The 27,664-nt window shown below is 45.5% G+C and overlaps 1 protein-coding gene across 1 annotated transcript in view; it reads right to left on the bottom strand.

The window, feature by feature from the left end:
- Positions 1-27,664, bottom strand: part of BAIAP2L1 (BAR/IMD domain containing adaptor protein 2 like 1) — a 586,052-nt gene that overhangs the window by 319,803 nt on the left and 238,585 nt on the right. Inside the window, exons 3-5 of the mRNA XM_085629004.1 lie at positions 20,805-20,891; positions 11,048-11,109; positions 10,875-10,946 (exon numbers count right to left, since the gene is read on the bottom strand). Coding sequence (XP_085485130.1) covers positions 10,875-10,946; positions 11,048-11,109; positions 20,805-20,891 — 221 coding nt within the window. The remainder of the gene's footprint in view (positions 1-10,874; positions 10,947-11,047; positions 11,110-20,804; positions 20,892-27,664) is intronic.

Below are 27,664 nucleotides of genomic sequence, written 5' to 3'. Positions count from 1 at the left end.
GCTGTTTTTTGTACGAGCTATGAAAGGAGTCTGGGTATCATCTCCTGTTCTCTCAAGGATCTGGATCTTGGGATTTTAACTCTACAGTGACCTATTTTATCGTGACGAGCACAAAGGCAGACTTTTGTGGTGAGGAGTGATAAGGGAAGAGATATGCACTTCCCTCGGCTATCTTGTAGCCTGAAAACTGGGACAGGAGTCTATGAAGGCCATCAGCACAGGTTCTGAGGTACTCGGCCAAGTGAGTGTAAAAAATAAAATTACCAGCATACATGGACCATGTTTAGGGCGCTAACTGCTGAGGTCACCCCATGGACGTTTTTGGCTTGTCTAACTAAAGCAGAGAGGAGCTTAAGAGCTAGTAGAAATGAAAGAGGGACTTTGGACATCACTGTCCAGTACCACACTTGATCTTAATCAGTCTGGACAGAAACCCATCACAGTTAATACTCTCAATCAGAGATTCATATAGCCATCGGAACTTGGATATGAAGTCCTGTCCAAGGCCAACTCTCTCAAGTGCCCTAAAAAGATAACCCTACTATATGTAGTCAATGGCCTTCTCTGCATTAAGTAAGAGGGTCAACGTCTCAGACTGTAGGTTCTGTGTTTAAGACACTGGGTTTCTGTCTGACAGGGGTGTGAGCTCTGGTAAAGGAGCAACCACAATCATTGACAGTTTAGGCCACAAGCTACCCCCAAATTAACCTGTGCTAAACCACCTGGAAGCTTGGCACAGAGCACTCAGGCTTAACTTAGAGGCAATGAATAAAGTATCTGTGCAACACTTCAAACAGTAAGACAGTGAAATAACACACAAAAGGATCCCACACTAGGTTAGAAAAATAGAGATTAATTTAATAAATTAACCAAGACCAAAATTACAAAAATCCAATCAGTAGAATTGGAGTTATGGATTTTTAGAGAATAAAGTGTAAAACAGTGCCTAAAAGCACAAAGCACCAACTGCGGCTATCTCGTCAGGCAGGACCAGGTCAAAGTCAAAGGTTCAGGCTGACCACAGTGGAGCACAGGTTGGATACAGTCCCAGATTAGCCCGGCTAAAGTTTTACTTTCTCAAGTTTTGTGCCAAGAGTCCCGTTCTCATTGAAGGTGGTTGCGGAGAGCAAGGAGACAGCGCTGCAGAGGGTGTGGTGCAAAGAGCAGGAAGGGGGTTGCGTACGGGTGGGGACTTCATGATGGCGGTCCCCCAAGGGCTGTTGAAGCTGCTGTGCAAAGGGATGGGCTGGCTACGGCTCGTGCTGGATTTAGGTATGAGCAGAGCAGTTTTGGTGCGAACGGGCCCATTTGTGGTCGCAAAGAGCCCGAACTCTTGATTTAATGGGCCCGTGAGCTACACCAAGCGTCCAAGACCTGAAGGGCACTACTTGGAGGTCAGGAATTTGCGGCAGCTGGGTCCAGGAGCTAGTTGGGGGGACTTTTAAGTCCCCGAGGCTCAGATTCGGAGGTCAGCAGACTAGCCCTTAGAGTCACAAGGGTTCTGGGTTCAAGATGAAGTTGCAGGTCCAGTTCTCATTCACCAGGCCAGAGGGCAGCAGATCGGCACAGCAGGGTAGCAGTTCCTTTAGAGCAGCAGTCCAGCAGAGTGGCAGTTCTTGTATCAGCACAGCAGTCCTTCTTCCCGGCAGAGTATCCCTAGGTCTAGAAGTGTACTGAAGTGGTGGTGTCCGAGGTCCAGTATTTATACCCAGTTGTGCCTTTGAAATGGTGGAGAAGCTTCTAGAGGTTTCCCTTTGAAGTCCCCAGGCATCCTGTCTTCCCTGTCCTGGTTCTAGACTAACTACAGGGGGTATGCAGTCCTTTGTGTGGAGGCAGGAACAGTCTATTCAGGTGAAAGTGGGGCTGTGCCCAGCTCCTCTCTCCCATCTTGCCAGTGATAGCCCATCCAGGCACACCTAAGCTCCCTATTGTGTGTGGCTGTCTAGGAGGAATGTACAAAGAGAGGAGAGCACACAAGCACTTTAGCACTGGTTAGCAGTGGTAAAGTGCACAGAGTCCTAGGGCAAGCAAAAACCGAATCAGCACAAAAATGGAGGAGGAAGGAAAAAGGTTGGATGGGAGACCACCCTAAGACTGACAGCACTAACACGGTTTGCCACAGAATGTGTGATAAGGTTCAAAAGTAGTTTCTAAATATTGATCTGGTACTCAGAGGAGTGAATCAGGGATGGTATCACTGTGAAGCCTACAGGCAGGATTATGGACAAGATCTTTACGTCAACAATCAAGGTGATGGTGAGTTGGATTGAACACTCCAAAGGGTCTTTCATTTCTTTTGGGATAAGTGAGATGAAAACAAGTTACTTACCTGTAACTTTGGTTCCCCAGTATTGGTAACTTTCATAGATTCTCATGCTTTGTATCATTCCCCGTCGTCGGAATGGGATCCTCGGTAAATAAAAAATATATCATAACCATAGAAACAAAAGAGAAAATAGGCTTAGGCCTCTTCTCATTTAGTAGCATATCACCCTCTTTGTGTAAAAGAGCCCAAACTTTTGCCAGGACCAATCAGCACAGCCTCACCCTTTGGAACCTTCCTGAGAGAGCTCAGAGCCTCAGATTTACGTAGCGCATGAGAATCTATGAAAGTTACCAATACTGGGGAACGAAAGTTACAGGTAAGTAACTTGTTTTCTTACCCCAGTATTGGAACTTTCATAGATTCTCATGCTTTGTATCAGAATAGCTAGCAGAAAAGCACATCTTGGTAGACACTTGGCCTTACATAACCATCTCAGTTTACAGTTACGACTAGTACATGGTAACCAAGAAAAAACAACATTACTGAACCAAATGTGCTTACCAGGACGGAGGGATTGTAGGGAAAGCTCACCTCTCAATGAAAAAGATTCCTGAGGACTGCTTGACCAACAGCAGCGTCATCTCGTCCCACCGACTCCAGGCAGTAGTGCTTCGTGAAGGTGTGTACACTGCTCCACGTTGCTGCCCTGCAAATGTCCTTGATAGCAACTCCAGCAAAAAGAGCCACTGAAGATGCCATCGCTCGTGTAGAATGAGCACGGGCCCTTCTGTCCAAAGGTTTGCCCGCAGCCTGATGACAGAATTGAATTGCACTGGAGATCCAGCGGGAAATGCCACTCTTAGCGAGAGGCAACCCCTTCCGTGGTGCACTGTAGGCAATAAATAGCTGTGTAGACTTCCTGAAAGATCGTGTGCGCTCGAGATAGAATTTCAGACATCTCTGGACATCCAAAGAATGCAATGTTCGTTCCGCCTGGGTCGAAGGACGTGGAAAAAAGGAATTCAATATCAAGGGTTCATTCAGATGAAAATCCGAAGGCACCTTCGGGATGAATTTTGGGTTGGTTCTCAAAATTAGCACATCCTTTTTGAACTGCAGAAAAGGCTCCACTATGGACAGAGCCTGGAGTTCACTAACCCTCCTAGCCGAAGTCAATGCTAAGAGGAGGGCTAGTTTCCAAGAGAGGAACTTCAAGTCCGCCCTGTGAAACGGCTCAAAGGGAACTTTCATGAGCTGAGCCAGTACTAGGTTGAGCTGCCAGATCGGCGGAGGTGCTCGGACCGGAGGATACATCCGAAACAACCCTTTAAGGAACTGTTTTACAATCCTTGCGGACCATAGAGATGGCCCCGATGTCTTCCGTCGAAAACGGGATATGGCAGCCAGATGTACCTTGACAGAAGAGTGCGCCAAACCTGATTTAGCCAGCGACAGGATGTAAGGTAAAACCTGATGTGGCAGGGATTTATAAGGATGGAGCTTATTCCTCTGGCACCACAGACAAAATCTCTTCCATTTTGCCCTGTATGTCTTATTAGTGCTTGGCGCCCGCGCCTGAGACAAAACATCCCTGCACTCCCTGGAGAGATTCAGATGACGGAATTATCTGTATTCAGGAGCCACGCTGTCAAGTGTAGGGACTTCGGATCCGGATGGAGCACCTGTCCCTGATCCCGCGACAACAGAGATGGAATCAGCGGCAAGAGAATTGGGCGATCCTGGGAGAGAAGCAGGAGTTACGTGAACCAGAACTGCCGGGCCCATGCTGGAGCAATGAGAATCATCTTGCACGGTTCCGTCCTGACCTTCCTGAGAACTGGAGGAATGAGAGGAATGGGAGGAAAAGCGTAGCAAAATGCGCCGAACCAACCAATCGAAAGGGCATTCCCCAGAGATCCTCTATGGGGAACCTTACTTGCGTAAAACCGACATTTGGCGTTCTCCGGGGACGCAAAGAGGTCTATGGTCGGAGTACCCCAGCTCTCGAACACTCCCTCCAGCGTGGCTTGGTCTAATTCCCACTCGTGAGTCACTTCCGTCTGACGACTCAGAGCATCCGCCGTGATGTTGAGGCAACCTGCTAGGTGCTCGGCTTGTAGGGTGATCTTGTGAGAAATCGCAAAATCCCAGATCGTCTGAGCTTCCTTGGACAGAGTCCGCGATCTTGTTCCCCCTTGCTTGTTGATATAGTGCATGGCCGTCGTGATGTCTGTCCGAACCAGCACTGCACGATTCTAAAGTCTGGGAAGGAACGCCAGCAAGGCCAAGCGAATAGCCATCAGCTCCAAGAGGTTGATGTGGTGTAGGCTCTGCGCTGGACTCCAGTGACCGCTGATTTGAAGCTCCTGGAGTACCGCTCCCCAGCCTTCTAAGGAGGCATCTGTGGTCACCACCATAGGAGAAGGAGGAGTGGGGAATGTTAATCCTACTGCGATGTTCTCCTTTACCAGCCACCACTCGCAGGCCTTGCGCATACCTGGTGTTATCCACACCTTGTCGTTGAACGACCCTTCTGCCTGGCGCCATTGCTTGTCTAACTCCTCCTGCAGAGGACGCATATGAAGCCTGCAATGCGGTATTAATGGTATGCAGGATGATATCGATCCGAGTAAGGACTTGTACCGGCGAACCGACACATTTTTCCTCTGCAGCACTTGACGAGCGGAGGTGATCAGCTTGCGTTGACGCTCCTCCGACGGACGAGCGGTGCATAGTGTCGTGTCCAGAATAGCTCCAAGGAACCTTTGGGACCTGGAGGGTATCAGCACCGACTTGGATCTGTTGTGCTGAACACCCAAGTGGGCGAACAATTGAATGCAAGTTGACACGGCTTGAGAAGTTGCCTTGAGCGATGGAGCCTTGACGAGCCAGTCGTCCAAGTATGGGAACACTTCTAAGGATTGCTTTCTGAGAAAAGCAGCGACTGGTGCCAGCATCTTCGTGAATATCCGAGGTGCAGACCGAAGGCCAAACGGAAGCACCTTGAACTGGAAATGGCTCTTGCCTACTGTGAAGCGTAGATATTGCCTGTGAGCTGGGTGGATTGGAACGTGGAAGTACGCATCCTCTAAATCCAGGGACGCCAAAAAATCGCCCGGATTCAGTAGACGGAGAATATCCTGGAGAGTGACCATCCTGAAGGAGAGCTTGAGGAGATAGGTGTTGAGCTCCCTTAGGTCTCGTATATCTTCCGTCTTCCGAACCAGGAAGAACCTGGAATAGAAACCCTTGCCCCTCTGCGAAAGAGGTACCGGTTCTATCGCCCCCTTGATGAATAGTTGGTGAGCTTCGAGATGTAACAGTCGGAGATGTTTTGAGGGACGGGCGTCCGGAGCTCTCGTTGGAGAAAGATCTTGGAATTCCAACGTATGGCCACTCTGAACAATATTCAAAACCCACCGGTCCGATGTTATAAGGACCCAGCTGTCCAGACAATAGGAGATCCTGCCCCAAACCGGTGTCCTTGGTAGGGGAGGAACAGTAGTCAGAGCCAGGAGGCCGCTATCGCCTCTTGGCATTGTCTCGTCCCTGACGATTCTCACGTCCTCTCTGGGACGGACGAGAGAAAGACGCCGATTGACCTTGGCGTTGGTTTGAGTACTGATTCTTATATGACTGTCCTGAATGTGTGGAATACTGACGTTGGTTTCCTCTATAAGTAGAGAATCCTCGTCCACGTGCTCCTCTGAATGGAACCTTGCGATAATTTAAGGATCCTAAGGACTTTGCTGTGTCCATGTCCTTCTTTATGCTTTGGAGGGCCTCATCGACATGCTTCCCAAAAAGCATTTCTCCGTCAAAAGGAAGGTCCAGGATCTTGTTTTGGACCTCCTGACGGAACCAGGTTGCTTTTAACCAGCATTGACGGCGCAAGACCGCTGATCCTGCCAAAGCCCTGAAAGCAGTAGAAGCTATGTTCATAGCACAGTCAATGACTTCCGAAGAACATCTCTCTCCTTCCATGAGAACCTGCTTGGCCTCCTCCTGACTCGAATCTGGTAGCAGATCCATAAACGGCTGCAAGTCGCACCACATCTGGCGGTCGTACCTGCCTAGAATGGCTAATGAATTTGCCGCTCGAACCAACAAACTGGCCATGGTGGAAAATCTCTTCCCTACATTGTCCAGCCGCCTGCCATCCTTATCCGGAGGCGTAGTCAAAGGTGTTGACGGGTTCTTGACTTGCCTTGTGCGGCCTGAGATATTACAGAGTCAGGCTTTGGCTGTCCTAGAAGACATGCAGGACTGCCCTCAGGGGCCTTGTATCTCTTCTCCAGCCGGGGAAGAATCGGGATGACCGTAGCTGGGTTCTGCATAATCTTAATTCCCTCATCCCACACATGCTCAATGATGGGAATTGATCTGACAGACTTTTTATACTGCGCCTTAAAGTCATACAGAAAACAGTCCAACTGTTCCACTGTAAGAGGCAGACCAAACCTCTTGCATGCACGCTCCATAAGATTATGGAACCCCCCAATATCTGCCGGAGGCGACACGTTCGTCTCCCGCCCTGCAGCATCCGGATCTTGCATTCCAGTGTCATCAGGGTCCACATCCGGATCCCCTGGATCAGTCAGTGGGACCACGTGCCCCTCATCGTCGTCATCCGTATCCACATCCTGTGTATCCTCATTGGTAGATTCCGGATACGAAGTCTGAGGAACCACTACCGGTACCACCAATGGTGAGGTACGGGGTATGTCTTTAGGAAGAGGTGGCAAGTCCACTGCCGGCCCTCGCGGAACCACTGATGTAGATGGGTGCACTGGTGGAACGTCCGGGTGTGATGGAAATTGAGCCCTGTAGTCCTGCAACATCATTTGAAAATCCGTAACCAGAGCAACTGGTAAAGCTATCATGTCCTGCCTCAAAGTGCGAGGATGTACTTCCTGTTGAACATATTGTTGCTCCTCCTGACCATAATACTCCTCAGTATCAGTCTCTTGCTGCTTTACATGCAGATCTGAGGGACTGTAGGCATCCCCATACTGCTCACTCTCATCCTCGTCCTCCGACTCATCTAGAAGCATAGATGGTGGTAAAGGCGTAACCCGCCTAGGTGAAGTAATGTCCGGTGTAATTTTCAACCTCTGTATTGAAAATCCTGAATTTTTTGCCGTCGACGGTTCCGTCGACGGTCCCATCGACGGAGTCGTCATCGAAGGAATCCCAAGCGTCGACGAAATAGACGATGAAATAGTCGACGGCACGGTAGTCTTCGTCGACGGAGTGTGAATCGTCGTCGAGAATGAGGTCGTCGACGATGTCTGAATCGTCGTCGACGGTAGGATCGTCGACGGAGCCTTCTTCTTAGTCGACGGCAAGCTCGTCGACGGAGCTTTCTTCATCGTCGACGGGACAACCGTCGATGGTCTCGTCGACGAACTCGTCGTCATCAGCATCGACGACGACGTCGCGGTGGTCTTCGTCGTCGACACCGCCGTCGAAGACGAGAATGAAGCTGTCGTAGACTATGAAGCAGACATCGTCGACGGTCCCGTCGACGACACCAAGGAAACAGTCTTTACTATGGAAATCGTTGTCGACGTACCTGCTTTAGTCAGCGTCGACAGACGCTGCTTCTTCACCGGAGCCATCTGTGGAGTTCCTGCAGAGTGTTTCTTCGCAGGCTTTTCCTTTAGGGACGGAGGAGAAGATATGGAAACCTCCTTTTTGTCCCTAGAGGCTGTGTCCACACCAGCAGCCTGTCCCTGCCTCTCCTTTTCACTTCCGTGAGGAGATTTCATGGGACCAGCCTCCTCAGGCCTTTCAGAGATCCCGTGAGGGGCTTTGACAGGGGGTTCAGCAGAGATGGAGGGAGATGACCTACCCCTCTTCTTTGATCTCCTGGAGGAGGTGCCAGAAATCGAATCCTCCTCATCTGAAGAGAGAACCTCCTTCCTGGTCTTCAGCTTTTGTAACCGACCTTCCCTGTCCCGCAAAGTCTTGGTAGATAAGGTCCGACAAATCTTGCAGTCTGTGGCCTTGTGTTCCAGGTATAAGCAGTAAATACAACTCTCATGCTTATCCTCAATGAAAAGTCTCTTCTTTCCACAAGAAGCACAGGGTCTGAATAAGGCTTTGTTTTCCTTTTCTGACATAATGTCACTATAGATGGTAAAATGTAGATTTCTAAAAGAAAAATTTGTGAAAACTGAGCAGAGCTCAGTGGAGACTCCCTAGCACGACGTGCGGTAGAAAAATCTGAGGCTCTGAGCTCTCTCAGGAAGGTTCCAAAGGGTGAGGCTGTGCTGATTGGTCCTGGCAAAAGTTTGGGCTCTGTTACACAAAGAGGGTGATATGCTACAAAATGAGATGATGCCTAAGCCTATTTTCTCTTTTGTTTCTATGGTTATGATATATTTTTTATTTACCGAGGCTCCCATTCCGACGACGGGGAATGATACAAAGCATGAGAATCTATGAATGTTCCAATACTGGGGTAAGATGGCAGTGTTCTAGATAAGCACCTGGGTTACAGAGTACCTCATTAAATGCTGCCATAGTAGATGGTCCAAAAGAGTTTTCCCTGTTTTGTAAAATTATTATTGAAAACCAACTGTACTCAGAGATTTACCAGGGGTAAACCGGAAATTGCTGCTTCAATCTCATCCAAAATGATTTACCCATCTAGCAATTTTCAGACTTTTTCATTCCGCCTGGGTAAGCTTAGGAGTCTTCCTCATTTCCTGGCATGCCAGAGGCTTCGGAGACCTCGGTCGGGTGCGCTTGAGCATCCCTTTGTCTCAACTGAGCAATTAGTAACCTACTTGCATTCTCTCCCATTCCACAGTTTCCATTGCAGTTTTGATTAGAGCCTTCTCTTCTGCCTGTATTAGGAATGAGTTGACAGAATGTTTCGCAATTTCAAGTTTGCGTCTTATGATAGGGGAGGAATCTGTATTATACTGTTGTATCAGGTCTCTGACATTCACTTCTAATGTAGAACCTTTCATTTGACTACGGTCAAGTCACCATGCCAGACCCACCATGATGACCTGCCTGTGGCCATTGTGCCTACTGGCTATCTGACCCACTCGTCTCTTTTCAGTTTTAATCCCTAAAAAAAGGTTTGTCTTCTGGTGTAATGCAATGTCGCCCATTTTTGTTTTAAGGTAATGTTTTAATGTATTGTAGTACATTTTTTCTGGAGAATTGGTGGTCCAGGAAATATGATGTTCTAGGGTAGTCTCCCAACACAGTTTCAGGATCTGATGCAGTGCGCTCTTAAAAGTTCCAGTGGTTCCTCTAACTCTGTGCCAAGAAGCTGTGGGTGCAGGTTCAGTCTTTTTCTCTTTTCGTTGGGATCTCGCAGAAGCAGACGTTGCCCTACCTAGTGTCATATTCCAGTTCAGCAGGTTTGCTTTGAAGGTGCCAAATGTGCAGCTCGCAATCTGATTATTTGTCAAGCCTATCCTCCGCATTGTCCAGCCACATTTCTAAGGGGTCTACGTGTATGTCAGAGGCCAGATCAGGCATTGTAGTATCCAGTTTCATTGTCATTGTTCTGATGGTGGAGAGTTGTATCATTATCAATTCCAGAATTACTTCAGGCATTGTTGCATTATAAACTTGACACAGTGACTGCTTCCTGAAGAGAAGTTGTGTAGCCAGGCCTAAGACAGCTATGCCACATAGGAGTTTCCTTCTTATGGCTCAGGGGAGAGTCCCACATCTTCAGCACTGAGGATTTACCTTATTACAGAATGTCCTAGGGTACAGGGACATTACCTGGCTCTCCTGCGGACCAGGAACAATAAGCAGCTGACCACCATGACAAAGTATGGAAGCGTGCCAACAGCTCATTACGTCCCTTAGAAGTAGATACGGTGGATCTAGTACCACAGATGCAATGTACTATGCACTCTAGTTACCCTGCTTTTCAGGCGCTCATCCAGGCACCAAATGGCGGATCTGCATTTGGACTGACCAATTTCAGAATACAGCGATTATCTCAGCAATGAAGAATTTTTCGTTCCACGCGGTTGTAAAAATTTTACCAGTGCTCATGTTCCATACCATGCAGTCCTCTCACCAATCACTGCAGTCACTGGGTGTGTACTGAAATCATGGTTTCTGCAGCACGCAGGAGGTGCGAGTACCACTCCAATGGCCTGGAGGCCATGTATGCCGAATCCGGCATAAGTCCAAAGCCGGGCTTGGACCACCTATGTGTGCAGCGGCCCGCTTCCCCTCCACAAACACAAGCGACATTACACTTCAAACCTAAAATGGCAGAAGCGCTATTACACATCGCAACCAAAAAGGAACAATCACTGGCGCTAGTCAGGATCAAATCTTTAAACTTGAGAAATGCTTATAAAGTGCCAGCTCGTATTTAGTTACTACTGTTCCCAATCACGTCAAGGTTTAGCCTCCTTTTAAAAACTATTAAACATTATTTTCTATTCATTTCAAATTAACACAGTTCTGTATTTTGCGAAAAGCCCTATACAGGAAAGATCAACTCTATGTCCTGCTTCTGTAAATTCACTACTTAACAGTTAGCTTAGTCTCGTCAATGGTTCAATAATATTTTGAAAACTAAATTGTATTGCTATGCTAAATTTAAATGAGCACTCACGTTCATATATTTAACATCTTGCTCGGTCTTCTTTTCAAGCTCCGCTATAATTTCTTTATGAAATTTTCTAAACTTAAAAAGAAAATGACATATTTAGTAAGAAGGGCGCAGCAGAGCGAACGTACTGGTTCATTTTATAGGCAAAACAATAGTGAAAAAATGACTATACATACACTCTCTTCTAGGTAGTCATTCAACTTCCTTTGTGCATTTGAAATGTCTATGAGGACACGGCCTGGAAAAAAACAAGAAAAATACAGTGTGAATGAAGTGTAAATAACTGTCCTGCATTAGCCAGGTCATACAAAAGACACAACGGAAATCAGGGGTACGCTTGTGGGTTTTAAAGGACGGACGCCCGGGTGGGTCATCTCTCACGAATTTGCCTTCGCACCACTACCTTCTGAGGAGTTTTAGGGTTTCAGAAAGATTGTCATTGGAGCATTTTACTTCCAGGTGGCACAATAAAACGAGTAACCAGCATGCTTTTGAATTAGGTGGATAGACACCAAAAATAAACTACTGGTCATAGTAGGGGTTGTTCTCTTTTTACCATGCAAACTTTTAAAGGCGAGCTTATGGGCTGTCCGCTTCACGTGTGTATGCTGAACCATTACCTAACATCTTTTACCCTGAGCAATAAACGAAACCATTTTTCTGCAGTACAGTTTTATGAGCCATGCACGAAAACAGTTCTGTAATACAAGCCATCTTTCATGCTGTTACCGGTCTTAACAAAAATAAATTGGACCTTCACGCTTAAGTAGATCTAAGGTAATAGTAACTCATTAGAGGTCAAGAACATAGCACGGAAATGAGGAACAAAGAAAGGTTCACTGAATTTAATAAACTGACTTCCCGATTCTCACTTAGCAACGTTACCAAAAATGTAATATTGACTTAAAAGTTCCATTCATGGTTTATAGTGACCTTGACTATTCAAACATGTACATCTTAGAATATCACGGAGCTGAAACCCACCGTGGATAACCTGAAGTACCACTTTGAGACGCATGTTTTGCGTCATGAAAAAAAGTCTTACTGGAGGACACAATTCACAACAGCAAAAAAAAATAAGAGGATACAAAACTCAACAAAAATGTGATTCCTCTTAATAGGTAATGTATACATTTTGCGAAAAACATGTAGTATAAATATGAAATAATGTACCCAGAATCACGTGTTGCAAGGCTACTTCAAGTCACTGAGCAATACCTTCTGGAAAACCTCATTTGTAACAGGCCCTAAAGGTAGGCAGTTTTTCCTTTATAGAATGTACACTTTTTTCTATTTTTAGTTGTAAAGGAGACACTCTGGCCTGATCGATCAAGTATCAGTTGTGACAAAGGCACACACAGAATCGCAAAATTACCTTGACCTATATAAAACACGTGTTAAAAAGTGTCACTACAGCTCCAGATGACAAAGTATGTGGGGAGTGAAAGTGAAGACGCCACACACACACAGGCCAAGGGATTAGGGATGAAAAACAACGTAAATACTGCACATTTAAATAAAAACCAGATAAGGTGCCCACAAAGAATGCCTACAAAACCTTACCACGTACACATACCAACAAATACAACCTGTCAGGACAGCAGTTATACGATGCACCTCACACAATGAAATGAAGGTCGTTGATTGCACTAAGCCAGTGCAGCAACCACAGTGTCCCAAGCACTTGTACAACCAGGATAAACAGTAGAGGAGTGCATGACCAGGGTGCACCTAGTAGGTTAAAAGCGATCACAAAGGCACGGGGCACAACCAAAGCAAAATGTAACAAGAGCAGCTTGCACTGACAGGCTAACGTGTAAGCAGGTACCCGATCAAACAGAACATTAAACCCAATATCCAGGCCAGCAATCTGTAATAAAGAACAAAAGTTACTAACCTGTAATCTGTGGTTCTCCAGTATTGGTATCTTCATAGATTCACATGCCTGAATCATTCCCCGTTGTCGGAGTGGGAGTCCCACGGTACATAAAAAAGCAATAAATATGCACATAATAACCATACCATAGGTAACATAGAACCAGGAAGTAAAGTAGCTAGAAACTAAAAGGAAACACTTCCACCTCTATGACTGGTCCAAGTCATTATATATAGTCCAAACTACAGCCAATCAGGGGACAGCACCCTCCAGAATGTTCTCCTCAGAGGCTCAGGCTCTCAGATTTTCTCCACAAGCGTGATCCATAGTAAAAAAGAGCATAAAAGAGCCTCTGAGGGGAGGTGGGTGGGTTGCATGTGAATCTATGAAAGATACCAATACTGGAGAACCACAGATTACAGGTAAGTAACTTTTGTTCTTCTCCAGTATTGGGGTATCTTTCCTAGATTCACATGCCTGAATCAGAGTAGAAAGCAGTACATCCATAATAATGCTCATATACATAATAAAGCATATGTACATAGAGACATTATGCAATAACATATATGGACATATATATATATATATATATATATATATATATATATATATATATATATATATATATATATATATATATATATATATATATATATATATATATATATATATTCTGTACACAAGAAGGTTGCCCTTGTAGAGACGCCAACACTGATGGTAAGTAACTCCGTTGCTTTATTCATGGTTGCAGGCACATAGTACTCTCCCCCAAGGCTGCCATATGCATTTCGGGCTCCATGCCCTTGTTCACTGGCGTTTTCACAGCATTCACAGCGGCCATGTGGACTAAAAACCATACGCCCCGCCCATGTGGGACTACGTAATTTGCAATGATTTCTGGGTATGGAAGTCCATTCATATTTCACAGTGATTGCCGCTCAGAGTGCTTGAAAATAAAGTCTGAACTCCCCAAGTGGGTTACGAGGAGAAATGTCCAAAGTACCTGCATATTTAACACAAGAATAGCCGGATTTACCATCACCTTGCCGGCACCCCAAGTCCGAGTGCCGAAGGTCCGCTAGGATACAGCAGCGGGGCATCTCCGCGACGAGGCGCGCCGCTAATTAATTCTGTACACAAGAAGGTTGCCCTTGTAGAGACGCCAACACTGATGGTAAGTAACTCCGTTGCTTTATTCATGGTTGCAGGCACATAGTACTCTCCCCCAAGGCTGCCATATGCATTTCGGGCTCCATGCCCTTGTTCACTGGCGTTTTCACAGCATTCACAGCGGCCATGTGGACTAAAAACCATACGTCACTTAAAAAACCATAGGTTTCACACACGTTATAGTTAGGTATTAGCATTTAAAAAACCTTGAAAATTCACTTAAAAAACCATAGGTTTCACACATGTTATAGTTAGCTGGACATTTCCCTCGTAAAAAACCAATGAAATTCCCCCGTTATAGTTAGTGCAGGCAACTATAACTCACGCGACCGCAATCCTCTGCTGATGACGTCAGATATTACATCACTGTATTTAGACACCTATTTACCCATGTCTTCTTCCATTAATCTTTAGCTATACATATGTTACAAATATTTATTTTTCAGAAAGACACATATGTAATCAGTGATGTAATATCTGACGTCATCAGCAGAGGATTGCGGTCGCGTGAGTTATAGTTGCCTGCACTAACTATAACGGGGAATTTCATTGGTTTTTACAAGTAATTCTGTTCAGCCGTTCGGGCTGTACCTTGGACTAAAGGTCCCTATGGAAAAATGCATGGGGAAAACGCATTTTGGGACCCCCCTTTTTTCTCGGCCCCCGCTTGACTAATCACCCTAGAGACTTTCAGGGTAGGAGCGGAGCGGAGCGCCCCACCTATTTTGAAAAATTCGCGAGGATTCGTCAACCGGCGCCAAAGTTATTCAAAATAGAATTTTCAGATTTCCTATGGAAACACGGTCCTAACTATAACTATCTACTGGCGACTGCCAGTAGATAATATAAAACACGCACATATATATATATATATATATATATATATATATATACACATACATATAACGGTATATAAAAATACACAATCATAGATGATATGTATCTGAGAAATACTAAAGAGGAGGAGGGAAGAACAGAGGCTCACCTTATTTAAAAAGATTACGGAGAACCGCTTGTCCCACAGACTTATCTGCATTACTGGCAGCTTTCAAACAGTAGTGCTTAGTAACGGTGTGCCTGCTGGACCACGTTGCAGCTCTGCAGATTTGATGAAGAGGCACACCAGCAAAGAGAGCAGTATAAGAGAAAATTGCTCTAGTAGAATGCGCTCTCAGAGTCATCTGTAATGGTCTTCCTGCTTGCTGATGACAGAAACAAATTGCAGCAGAAATCCAACAAGCTATGGTCTGTTTGGATATTGGGTGTCCCTGGCGCATCTTATCATAGGCCAAAAACAGCTGATCAGATTTTCGGATTGAAGAAGTCCCTTGTAAATAGAATTTCAGACATCTCTTGACGTCAAGGGTATGCAAAGTTCTTTCCGCAGGTGCTTGAGGATTAGGAAAGAAAGTCTTTAAAATGATCGGTTAGTTTAGATGGAAGTCCGAAGGTACTTTAGGCATAAAACTGGGGTTAGTGCGTAGCACTACCGAGTTCGAGGTAAACTGAAGGAAAGGCGGTTTAATAGTGAAGGCTTGAATGCCACTGACCCGGCTACCTGATGTTAAAGCCAACAGCAGAGCCACCTTCCCAGACAGAAACTTCTAGTCTACCCTATGAATAGGTTCAAAGGGGTGGCACATAAGCTGTGCAAGCACCACGTTAAGATGCCAGGATGGAGGTGGACGGCGGATGGGAGGAAACATTCGTAACAATCCTTTGAAGAACTGCTGAATGATCCTAGCAGAATAAAGAGAGTTGGAACCATCGTGTCGAAATCTTGAAATAGCCACTAAAAATACTTTAAGAGTAGAATGGGAAAGGCCTGATCTTGCCAAATGCAAAAAGAAGGGCAGAATCTGCTTGGTTTTGAATGGATTGGATGAATGTTGGCGGCTTGACACCACAGACAAAATCGCTTCCATTTAAGCCTGTACGTCTTAATAGTGGAAGGCGCTCTAGCATTGGCTAAGACTTCCTTACAGTCCGCAGGAATGTCTAAATGAGCGAATTCAAGGTGTTCAGGCGCCAGGCCGTTAATCTCAGAGATGCAGGGTCCGGGTGGCAGATCTGTCCGTTCTGAATGGATAGAAGGTTCGGTATTGGTTGAAACTGAATGGGAGTGCATTCGGAGAGAAGGAGGAGTTCGGTAAACCAGAATTGGCGAGGCCACCTGGCAGCAACGAGTATTAGGCGACAAGGCTCCTTCTTCATTTTCCGGAGAACCCTGGGAACCAACGGTATCGCTGGAAAGGCTCAAGCATAGATATGCGACCAATTCATCAAAAACGCATTCCCACACGATCCTTTGTGGGGAAGCCAGCTTGCAAAGAATAGGCATTTGCGGTTCTGACTGGTCGCAAACAGGTCCAGATCCAGTCGACCCCACTCCTGAAAAATTCGATCCAACGTTGGCTGATGTAGCTCCCACTTGTGATTGGAAACTGTTGACCTGCTGAGGGAATCCGCGAGGACATTGGAAACTCCCGGAACATGGATCGCTGATAGGCTGGTCCTGTGTCGGATTCCCCAATTCCAAATTTGCTGGGCTTGTTGAGACAGCAGGAAGGACCTCGTTCCTCCTGGTTTGTTCAAGTAGTGCATACTTGTTGTGTTGTCCGTCCGGATCAATACTGATGCCCCGAGAATGATGGTGCGAAAAGATTTTAGGGCCAGGAAGATAGCTAGCAATTCTAGAAGGTTGATATGCCACTTCCGCTCCTGAACGTTCCATTTGCCGCTGACCGTCAGCCCTTGAAGGTGTGCTTCCCACCCTTCGAGGGAGGCATCCGTGGTGATGACAAAACTTGGAGCTTCCGTTAGGAATGCGCAGCCAGCTGCCACGTTCCTCTTGCAAGTCCACTAGAGTAAGGTTTCCCGAATCCGGGGAGTGATGCGGATGAGATCGTAGAAGGACCCCGAAATCTGTAACCATTGGTTGTTGAGCTCCTCTTGCAGGGGTCTCATTCTGAGACGGCAGTTGGGGACTAAAGGAATGCAGGAAGAAAGCATCCCCAGAAATTATTTGAACTGCCGGACTGAAACGCACCTTTTTGATCGCAAAAGCTGGGCAAGTTTGCAAATCTTTTGTTGCCGTTTGTCTGAGACAAAGGCTTGTGTCAGCCGAGTGTCTATGATGGCTCCCAAGAACGTTCTTCTTCGTGATGGAATGAGATGAGACTTGTCGAAATTGATGGAGACCCAGAGATTGGAAAAGGGACAAACATCTCTGAATGTGGGCGTTCGCAACTGTGAAAGAATTCGCTTTGATAAGGCAGTCATCTAGATATGGAAACATTTGAATTCCTTCCAGACGATGGTGTGCGGCCACCGGTGCTAGAACCTTGGTAAAAACACGGGGTGCGGAACGTAGTCCGAAAGAAAGGACTTTGAACTGGAAGTCCCTGCCAGCCACTCTGAACCGCAAGAACTTTCTGTATCTGGGTAAAATTGGTACATGGAAATACGCGTCTTGGAGGTAGAGGGTGGCCATGTGATCCCCGCAGTGAGGAGTTGAAGGATTTCTTGAAGTGACAACATCCGGATAATAACTTTTTTAGATATTTCTTGAGGGAGCGAAGATCTAGAATGGGGCGCCAGTCTCCCGATTTCTTCTTTATCAGGAAAAATCGTGAATAAAAACCGGTTCCTCTTTGTAATTGAGGGACCACTTCGATCGCTCCTTTTCGTAACATCAAAATTATTTGGGAAAAAAGTTCTGTGAGATGAGCTGGAGGTGGGCCCTTGGGAGAAGAATTTGGAGGAATCTTTACGAACTCTAGAACATGGCCTCTGGCCACAATGTCCAAGACCCACTTCTTGGATGTTATGGCGGACCAATTGGAGTGAAATTGGGAGATTCTTCCTCCAACTTTTAAAGGAGGAGGCGGTAGAACAGGTGGCAGTAGTCACTGTTTTTGAGACGCATCACGTCCGCGGTAAGTAGACTTCCTCCTGTTTTGTGAATAAGAGGTATTTGGTTGTCTGTAGGATGGTTGGCGTTGAGAAGAGTAGCGTTGGTTACTTTGATAGGATTGGTACTGTCTTTGTTGACTAGACTAGAGAAGGATCCACGGCCCTTAGCGCCACGAAAAGACGGGTACCGAAACTGGAGAGTTCCGAGAGATCTTGCTGTCTCGGTATCCTTTAGGGCCTCGTCCACATGCTGACCAAACAAAGATTCGCCATCAAACGGCATATCAAGTATTTTTGCCTGAACCTCCTGGCGAAATGAAGTGGATTTCAACCAGCCTTGCTGCCGTAGGACTGCGGCCCCTGCTAGTTGCTGAAAACCTGTAGACACAACATCCACAGCCGAATCTATAATCTCAGCAAAGATACGTTCTCCCTCCTGCAGGATCTTTAGTGCTTCTGCCTTAGATGGTTCAGGGACCATGTCGATGTAGGGAGAAATGCCCGACCACATCTGTCTGTCGTATCGTCCTAAGATGGCCAGAGAGTTAGCAGCACGGACGGTCGTCGCTGCCATGGTGGAAACCTTTTTACCAATAGCGTCCAAGGGTCTGCCATCCCGATCCGGAGGAGCTGCAATCGGAGAGGAGGGATTTCTTGCTCGTCGTTGCGCTGCTTAGGCGATAACAGGATCCGCCTTTGGCTGACCTATGAGGCATGCCGGCGAATTGTCTGGTGCCTTGTATTTCTTGTCGAGGCGGGTCAGGACCGCAGGAATAGAAGCAGGAGCTTTCATGAGCTTTAGTCCTTCCTGCCAAATGAAGTCAATGATTGGAATAGTCCGTACTTGTTTCCTCGGTTGATCTTTAAAGTCGTATAGGAAACAATCATCCTACTTTGTCTCTATAGGAAGGAGGAACCTTTGTGTTGCCCCTTCCATCAGAAGATGAAAACCTCCGATGTCAACTGGAGGAAAATCGATGGGAGACGGAGTAGAAGGAGACGGAGTTTGTATCTGGTAATCATCCTACTCCGTAAGAAGCGATCTGTCATCCAATTCTCCTTCCTCCCTATCATCGTCCGTTGTGTAAGCATCATGAGAATGATGAGAAGGTACCGGAGAAGTTGGTCTGGGTGACCTCAATGCAGAAGAGGAAGACTGAGGTACAGGTGTAGGTGGTACAGAAGAAGCCGATTCAGATGGAGGGAAACGGGTATAATAATCATCCAACAGAAATTGTAGATTATTTAGTAGAGCCAAAGGCATTTGGGCCGTAGGAATAGTATCTGGAGCTGGACAAACAGTCTCTGGGGAAGGATTATCATTGTGATCTTCCTCCTGATATTTAATGAATAACTCAGAAGGGCTCCTGGCAGTGCGAAACCTATCATCCTCATCGGATTCCTCACCATCCTCTCCATAATCAAGCAACTGTTCAGGTAACTCCAGAGGAACCTTAGTAGGGAAAATATCAAGTGGAGAGAGGGCCTCCACCGAAGATCCACGTCTTTGCAGCAAGGAAGGGGCTGTTGTCAATGGAGGCAACTGTGCAGACGTCGTAGACGATGTACAAGATGTCTTGGCCATAGACGCTGACCAAACCTGCAACGCTGTGCATGAAGATAACTGTAGTGTCGACGAGGGAGCCGTCGTCGACGAAACTGGTGTCAATGAAGTAATAGTCGACGAGGCGGCTGTCAATGACGAGGCGGCCGTCGACGAGGCAATCGTCGACGAGATCCTTCTAATCTTTGAAGGGGCATCGACGGTAGGTTTCACTTCCTTCGCCGACGAGATTGGTTTCACGGCGACGGATACCAGCGTCGACGGCGAGGATGCCGACGACATGATCATATGAGGTCTCGGCGACGAGAAGGTAACAGTCGACGTCGTTGTAGCTTCGACGGTAGGCTTCGTCGACGAAGATGTCGTAGTCGAGATCGTTGACGAGGGAACCCGTTTCTGAGGTAAATCCTTTTCAGAAACTTGTTTTGAAGGCAGAGACTTCGCAGTTTTTCTCGGGGGCGTAGTAGGCAGAGGTTTACTCTTTGAAGGTGGAGGAGCCTTTTTTGAAGTGGAAGGCAGTTCAGCACTCTTAGAGGTGTACTGTTTTTTCAACACCTTAGCCCCAGGAGAAGATTAATCCTCCTCAGCAACCCTCTTCCTAGAGGACGAAGTCTTGCTTGAGGCAATACTCCCCACTTCAGATAAGGGGTTGTCTTGATCTTAAATCTTCTGTAGCCACAGAAGTGGACGTTCCTCCGTCCCTCAGAGTTTTTTGAGGGAAGGTTCTGCAGATCTTGCAGTCTATCACCTGGTGGTCAGGATACAAGCAGTTGATGCACTTCTTGTGGGGGTCCTCAGAAAACAGCCAGAGCTTCCCACAAGATTCACAAGGTCGAAAGAGAGATTTCTTTGAAGAAGACATGATGAACTGAAGAATTCCTGAAGAAATTTGAAAGAACTGAGCAGAGCTCAGGGAGACTCCCTTAACATGACGTGCGGTAGAAAATCTGAGAGCCTGAGCCTCTGAGGAGAACATTCTGGAGGGTGCTGTCGCCTGATTGGCTGTAGTTTGGACTATATATAATGACTTGGATGAGTCATAGAGGTGGAAGATTTTTCTTTTTAGTTTCTAGCTACTTTACTTCCTGGTTCTATGTTAAATATGGTATGGTTATTATGTGCATATGTATTGCTTTTTTTATGTACTGTGGGACTCCCACTCCGACGACGGGGAATGATTCAGGCATGTGAATCTATGAAAGATACCCTAATACTGGAGAAAGGCCTTTCTGCTTGCATAACTAAAACGTGTCTGGCTACAGATAAACCTAAAAACTGGTGTGTATTTTCAGAAATACTAAACGAATTAAGATACCAACGAAAAAAGTACAAGGCTTCATTTGTTCCGGCAAGTAGGAATTCCTGAACTAATAAAGCTGTTTGGAAAGAATAAGAAATGCATACTTACCCAGTTCCTTCGAAACTGGTGATACACGAGTCATTTCCCCAATATTTGCAACACAATCGTAATAGGCTCGTCCTGCCTGTATCATTGCTAAAATAAATAAATATTATACATGAATAGTTTACTCGTTGACCCATGCTGTAAAATAAACAACTTCTGCAAAACCTGATGTGACATTGTAGGTTATTTTTAACAAAGGTTATGAGCCTCCAATCTTCAAACTGAGGTTAATTAAGGAGGATACAACTCCCTTTATGGGGACCCTGCTACCAATCCATAGTCACAATCCTTAGTTTTTGCTCCTACTACCAAGGGCAAAAAGAACTATTGATGGACAGAATGCAGAACAATGTCATACATTCACCCCAGTACAGAGATCTGGGCCTAAATCCATCGTTTTGTTGCTCACCATGCCATTCCAGCTTGGACCCAGCCATATGCAAATCAGTCTTGACCCTGTGCCCAAAGGGAACAGTCCAGCCCGAACTGCCAGGCCAGGTCCTCCCTGGACTGGAAACAAGCATCCTCGGACTGGTTTCGGGGTTTCACCCCACTTCAGCCAGGATAGCTTGATTCCAGTGGCATGGAGAGCACGGGACTCACGTCTGAGCATACCCGTCCCACTCGGGGTGACAATTGCAAAAAGAACTTTTGATGGACAGAATGCAGAACAATGTCATACATTCACCCCAGTACAGAGATCTGGGCCTAAATCCATCGTTCTTTTGCTCACCATGCCATTCCATCTTGGACCCAGCCATATGCAAATCAGTCTTGACCCTGTGCCCAATAGGAACAGTCCAGCCTGAACTGCCAGGCCAGGTCCTCCCTGGACTGGAAACCCCGAAACCGGCCCTAGGATGCTTGTTTCCGGTCCAGGGAGGACCTGGCTTGGCAGTTCGGGCTGGACAGGGTCAAGACTGATTGCATATGGCCAGGTCTAAACTGGGGTGGCATGGTGAGCAAAAGAATGATGGATTTAACCCAGATCTCTTGACTGGGGGTGAATGTTTTGATTTGTTCTGTATTCCGTCCATCAATTGTGTGTCTTTTGCTTTCTTGCCCTAAGTGCGCCAGGTATGCTCAGACGTGAGTCCTGGGCTCACTGTGCCACTGGAATCAAGCTATCCTGGCTGAAGAGGGGTGAAACCCCGAATCCGGTCCTAGGATGCTGGTTTCCGGTCCAGGGAGGACCTGGCTTGGCAGTTCAGGCTGGACTGTTCCCATGAGGCACAGGGTCAAGACTGATTTGCATATAGCCAGGTCTAAACTGGGGTGGCATGGTGAGCAAAAGAATTATGGATTTAACTCAGATCTCTTGACTGGGGGTGAATGTTTTGATTTGTTCTGCATTCCGTCCATCAATTGTGTGTCTTTTGCCTTCTACCAAGGGGACAAGATGTAGCCTAGCGGTAAGAGATGCCGACCTTGGAACTGGGGAACCAACGGCCTGATTACGATGATGGTGGGACTGCCACAGACAGCCCGGGTGACGATCCCACTGCCATTGTAACACTGCTTACCGCCCGCCACATTATAATGGCGACCCTTACAGACTAATGGGGAAACCCAATCAATGTCCAAGGTCCTGGGTATAATATAAAAAGAACAACAAATGGTCCTAGACTTTTTTGAAAACACCAAGGAAAAGATTTTAAAAAAAAATACTCTTTGTAGCTTGAATAATCAGCACGTGGTAATTAATACATAACAAAAACACTTAAGTATGCACCAGGGAAAATGAAGAGACAGCCACTGTTTTTTCAGTAGACAACTAAGTTCTATTTATTCTCAAATAGACAAGGGAGGTAAAAACATCACCGAGTATATGCAAAATAGGAGGTTTCTTGAGGAAAGGGGTGCAAAGAAAACGTGTGGTAGGACGAGGTGATATAGTGTAGTGCAGGCCCATAGTTGGGGTATGTGTCGACATTTTGACCTGACTTTTTGCATGGAGGGCAGCTTTAAACCTCTGCTAGCGAGTCTTCTTCAGGACAGGGGGAAGTGTGAAAGGCAACCTATTTCTGGTGCTTAGTGTTGGCAAACCAGATCACAGCTCCCATCAAAGGGTAGCCCGCATGGGAATGCTGAGTGTAACAATCCACAGAGCATCCAATTCAATAAGGTGCCTTTAAGGGTATTCAAAATCCAACTCGAATACATCCATAGTGTGGATGAACATTCAATTAAGGAGGAAGGGGTCAAGCATCCTTTGGAAAAGGAATCAATTACCCAATTAACTCTTCAAACTGCGGTCGGATCACAGAGAAGAAGAATGCTCCTAACCCGTCAATGGCTGGCAGGGTTAGGACCACACTAGGGATGTATTCAAGTTGGACTCGATTCGGGTTTGGAATACCCTTACGGGGTATTTTCTGGATTTAATGCAACGACTTGAAGTTGTGGCTGTTACAATAAATAACATTCTGACTGTGTTCAGAATACATTTATTATAGGTGAAAAGAGCTAAGTGACAGAAACACAGACCTGTACGCCTTTCATGGATTTATACTCCTCATGAAAAAGATCTTTATGTGGACACTCTTACCCCAAGACGTATTTGAGGGAACATGGGGGTGTGATGAGGATGTGAGGGTGGACTTGGAGAGTTATGAAATGTACACCTTTGAGAGGGTTTGTTGGCTAACATGTGGTAACTTGGCCAACTCTCAAACCTATTAAATTCTTACAATTTAAAGGTCTATACAATGGAGTATGCAGTTCCTTCAAGTTACCAAGAAAATAAGCAGGTAAAGCAGTAAGATGCAAAAAGGTCTTAACAAGCAGATTGGAGGATCTGATTGCTCAGAAGCAAGAGCACTCACACACCCAGATAGGTGTCATGCTTCATCTTCGGGCAGCTCCTCGCTGGAGGACCTGCAATGCCCAATGGGTGCCCCTCGAGAGGGCTCTTTGCCATAGGTCTTTTAAAATAAGCCACTATAATGAAGTGTAAGTGGAGATGCTGTGTGTGTATATTGGAGTAAGAGTGGTGTAAATATAATTAAGAGAGACCCTGTAAGGTTTATATGTGGGATCTCTTGTTATAAATAAAAACAAAGGGTGGCTGTGTTGGAGACTATTATCTTGTACAGTTTGCGGGAAAGTGAGAATATTGGTCAACATGTTCTCCAGTAAAATAAGACGCAGTGATGAAGTGTGAGTGGAGGTGTAGTTTGTGTAGATTGGTGTGAGAATTAATATAAAAATAACTAAGACAGACCTTAAAAAGTTTTAATACATCGGATCTCTTGTTATAAGTAAAAACAAAGGGGGGCTGTGTTGTAGACTATGATCCGGTACAGCTCACAGAGAAGTGAAAACGCCGGACAACATGTTTCTTGCCATAGATAGCCCCTTCAGATCTGGCCAATTCATCAGGACACTGTAGTTTAATCTACAGATGACTGGTGTTATAGTTGGGGAAATTACCAACCAAGTCCAATCACAATAAGTCACCCTAAAAGTGTAGGGCATACTTTAAGTTACCTAAAATCTGACCTGCAAGGTGAAAGAAACAGAGTGAGAGATAAAATCATGCTGGGTATTCAGATGGTCATACCCCATAATAACATAGCAATACATTAGGCAATTGCAGAAATTTCATTCTGTAGTCAGAATCACACCTGTCAGGGAGTAAGCACAAAACTATAAAAGCAAACAAACAGACAAATAAACAGGCAGGTGATACACCAGTGATGTTAACAAACACAAATTCCATATTCCAAACAGGAGTGTGGGTAACCACTGTTTAGGCTAATCGAAGATGAAAAAAATGCAGTCAAAGCCAGCACGAGCGATAAATCTTACACTATTTGAGTAAGCAAATTGCCCCTTAGGAGATGGCAGAGACAATGTTAGCTGTGGAATAAAGCTAACAAAGAAAAGGCAACAGTCAGCACTGGAGTGATGAAAATAGCTAAGTAAAGCAAGGATTTTTCAAGGTACTAAATGCATCCAGCACGCTAGGAGAGCCGTGAACTACCACGCTCTGCCACCCAATGCTGGAATGCATGGTAAATATCACTCGCAGGTGTAGCTAAGAAAAGCAGATGTATGTAATCAACCCACGAAGCGCTGGTTCATAAACCTAGTGCCATCAGTGTCAATTACGACGCCATCTTGGGTCGGAATGAAGTAAACTTCCAAGCTGTTTCAATATAAAAAGTTTGCAGCTAGTAAATATTATCCAACGCTAGGGGGTTGCCAGCGCCACGTGTATTGCAAAGCCAAGCTCCTGGATGACTGTCCACAGGGCGTGCCGGGCGGGGTACGTCGGAAAGCCCCGTGGTAGCCGAGGTTGGGTGCAGCTTCCTCCTTAGGTAATTTTTTTATCCTTTTGACTCTTAACTCTTTGGAACTCCTTTACTTTAAGCATGAGTTCTGTAAAAACAACTGCTTTGGAATATTGTGATGGTATATACTATGTACATTAGGCATTATGGTTTCTCACATTTATTAAAGTGTTTCATTTATACCAGCACCAATTGTGGGGGAGATTTACCCCGGGGTGTCAGCCCAGGGGAGTGGGACTTACTTACTGACCTGGTCAATACTAGTGTGGACATGAAAATGTGATTACATGGCTGTGGCATCCTATGTTGGATAACATTAATTCATTTTATTATGTGTTGCACTATTTGTTGTACAATGTGCATTTGCAATTTGTGCCTTAGTTATGAATCCTATGGTCTGAACCTGATCAGTGAAAGCACAGACGTTTCAAATTGCCACGGATATGATTTGTGTAACATCCGGGGTCCTGGTTGCATGAACAGTAACCTGCATCTTATTTACCGCTAATCTTCCCTCAGCTGCCCACTTGGGCAGGATGGTCTGTTATCACTTACCCCATTGTGGTCTGTAATGAGCAGACAATTGTCCCTGGCATGTGTGCTTGGGGCTCCTTTGCATACATATTTCCAATTGACGCAGTATAGATGCAGAACATATACATTTGTATCTTGCAGATTTCTGTGCTTTAATTATCCATGTATTCTGAGTTCATATTTTAAGCCTCAACAGTACGCACTTTTCAAGATGGCACGGATGTGTTTTTTTAACATCCTTGGCCCTGATTGCATGACGAGTACTGGTATTTCATTTTTGGCTACTGTTCGCTCAGTTCCTTAAACATGCACATCACTGTTGTCTGCAGTGCTAGCCCACTTGGGCGGGATGGATGGATAATATTATTATTAATATGGTGGTGGTCATTATTTGAGCAATGGTATGTCTCTGGTGAATGAGCTTGGGATTATTTCTTATATACGTGTTTTTTCAATACTTCATGGGATGCTTAACAATTACAAGGGTATCTTGACTATTATACAAATTAATTGTCTTATACGTTCTGCTCTTATGCGATGGTAGAAATAGACCTTTTTAAGATGGCATTGATTTGTAATGATTAACATCCATGGTCCTTTATGTTTATGACACTCTATGTGTTTAAATGTCAGTTTTCACTGACGAGTGTTCCTCGTGATCAAGAGAACACTGGTTCTCGAAACGCGTTGAGCGTGTCTCTGTCAATGCATTACATTTAACTGGAAATCATTCCCTGGAGTGTGTATGTTTCTCTTTGGTATCAAAAAGTTTATGCATTGGATAGATTGGGTTCCCACACCTGCCCATACGTCACAATACTTGGGGACGGAGGAACAGCTGGGACATGTTTGGCCATAAAAGTTACTTACCTTCGGTAACGTAATATCTGGTAGAGACACAGTCTAGCCGCAGATTCCTTAACTTTTGAATTCTCCCCAGGTGATAGTCAGGATCAGTTTATTTTTCAGCAGTACCTCTGCGCGCCGGGGGATGGCGTCGTAAGACTCTGTAATCACGTAGACTCTGGTCATGACGTCAGTGGAGCTATACAAGTCCCCTCCAGCACGCAGACGTGAATTTCTTCTGTGAAACCTTCCACGCCAGAACACAGAGCCACTATAGAAACTGGCTGCAGAAACTGTTAGCCAAAAAGATCAAAAATCTTTGAAACATTAATAAGGAAGAAACATCAAAAGGTATGTTAATACCAAACATGGATTTTGAAGCAAAACGCAAAAGAATCAACAAATCATAGGGCTACATGAAATCCTGCGCACTGGTGAAAAACCATCATGTAAAGGAAGAAAACCTTACACTCTATAGACCATTCATCAATGGTAATGAATGGCATGGTAATACAAACCTAAACCTATAAAAACACCACCAAGCAGTTTATTGAATCACACCATTGCCTGATATAGTGATAGTGCCAATACAAGGTGCAATGATACCAAACAAAGACTTTCAAAGAAAGAACAAATTAATCAACACTGCTCACTGGTGTGATCCAGTATGAAGGAGAAAACACCCCCCAACCTATCGACTACACACATTTGGAATTGGATGGAACAAAATCTATGTGACCATGCCAAGCGTACTGTTGAGTCTCAACATATGTTGAGACAGGGATCACCGGTATATAAAACCAGTACTGAAAAAGGGTTTAACCCTTACCTTATAGGTCGTTTGCACAGTGGGGAGGAACCACCCTGTCATAAATAACAACCAACTAAACGTATGTAGGAATAGCAGAACAAGAGTTTGGCTCTATATAGAATCCATGATCACTGTCACATATAAATAATAAACAACCCTACATGCCCGAAAGAATCGTCCCTTGAGGGAAAAAGGGAAAGAACCCTAGAGAACCATCTGTCAGTTACCAGACATTATCCTCTATCCCCCAAGTGGGAAGAGAACGTGTTGATCTAAAGGGCCAAGTGAAAGACCAAAGTCATGCAATCCGCATTGTTCACGACAATAAAGAGATATCAGAGAAAGAACTGTCCTAATAAAATCCAAAAGAAGGACTC

The sequence above is a fragment of the Triturus cristatus genome, chromosome 10, assembly GCF_964204655.1.
Source record: "Triturus cristatus chromosome 10, aTriCri1.1, whole genome shotgun sequence".
NCBI classification, from domain to species: Eukaryota; Metazoa; Chordata; class Amphibia; order Caudata; family Salamandridae; genus Triturus; species Triturus cristatus.
The sequence above is the reverse complement of the archived record's forward strand: the minus strand, read 5'-3'. Positions and strand labels throughout refer to the sequence as shown.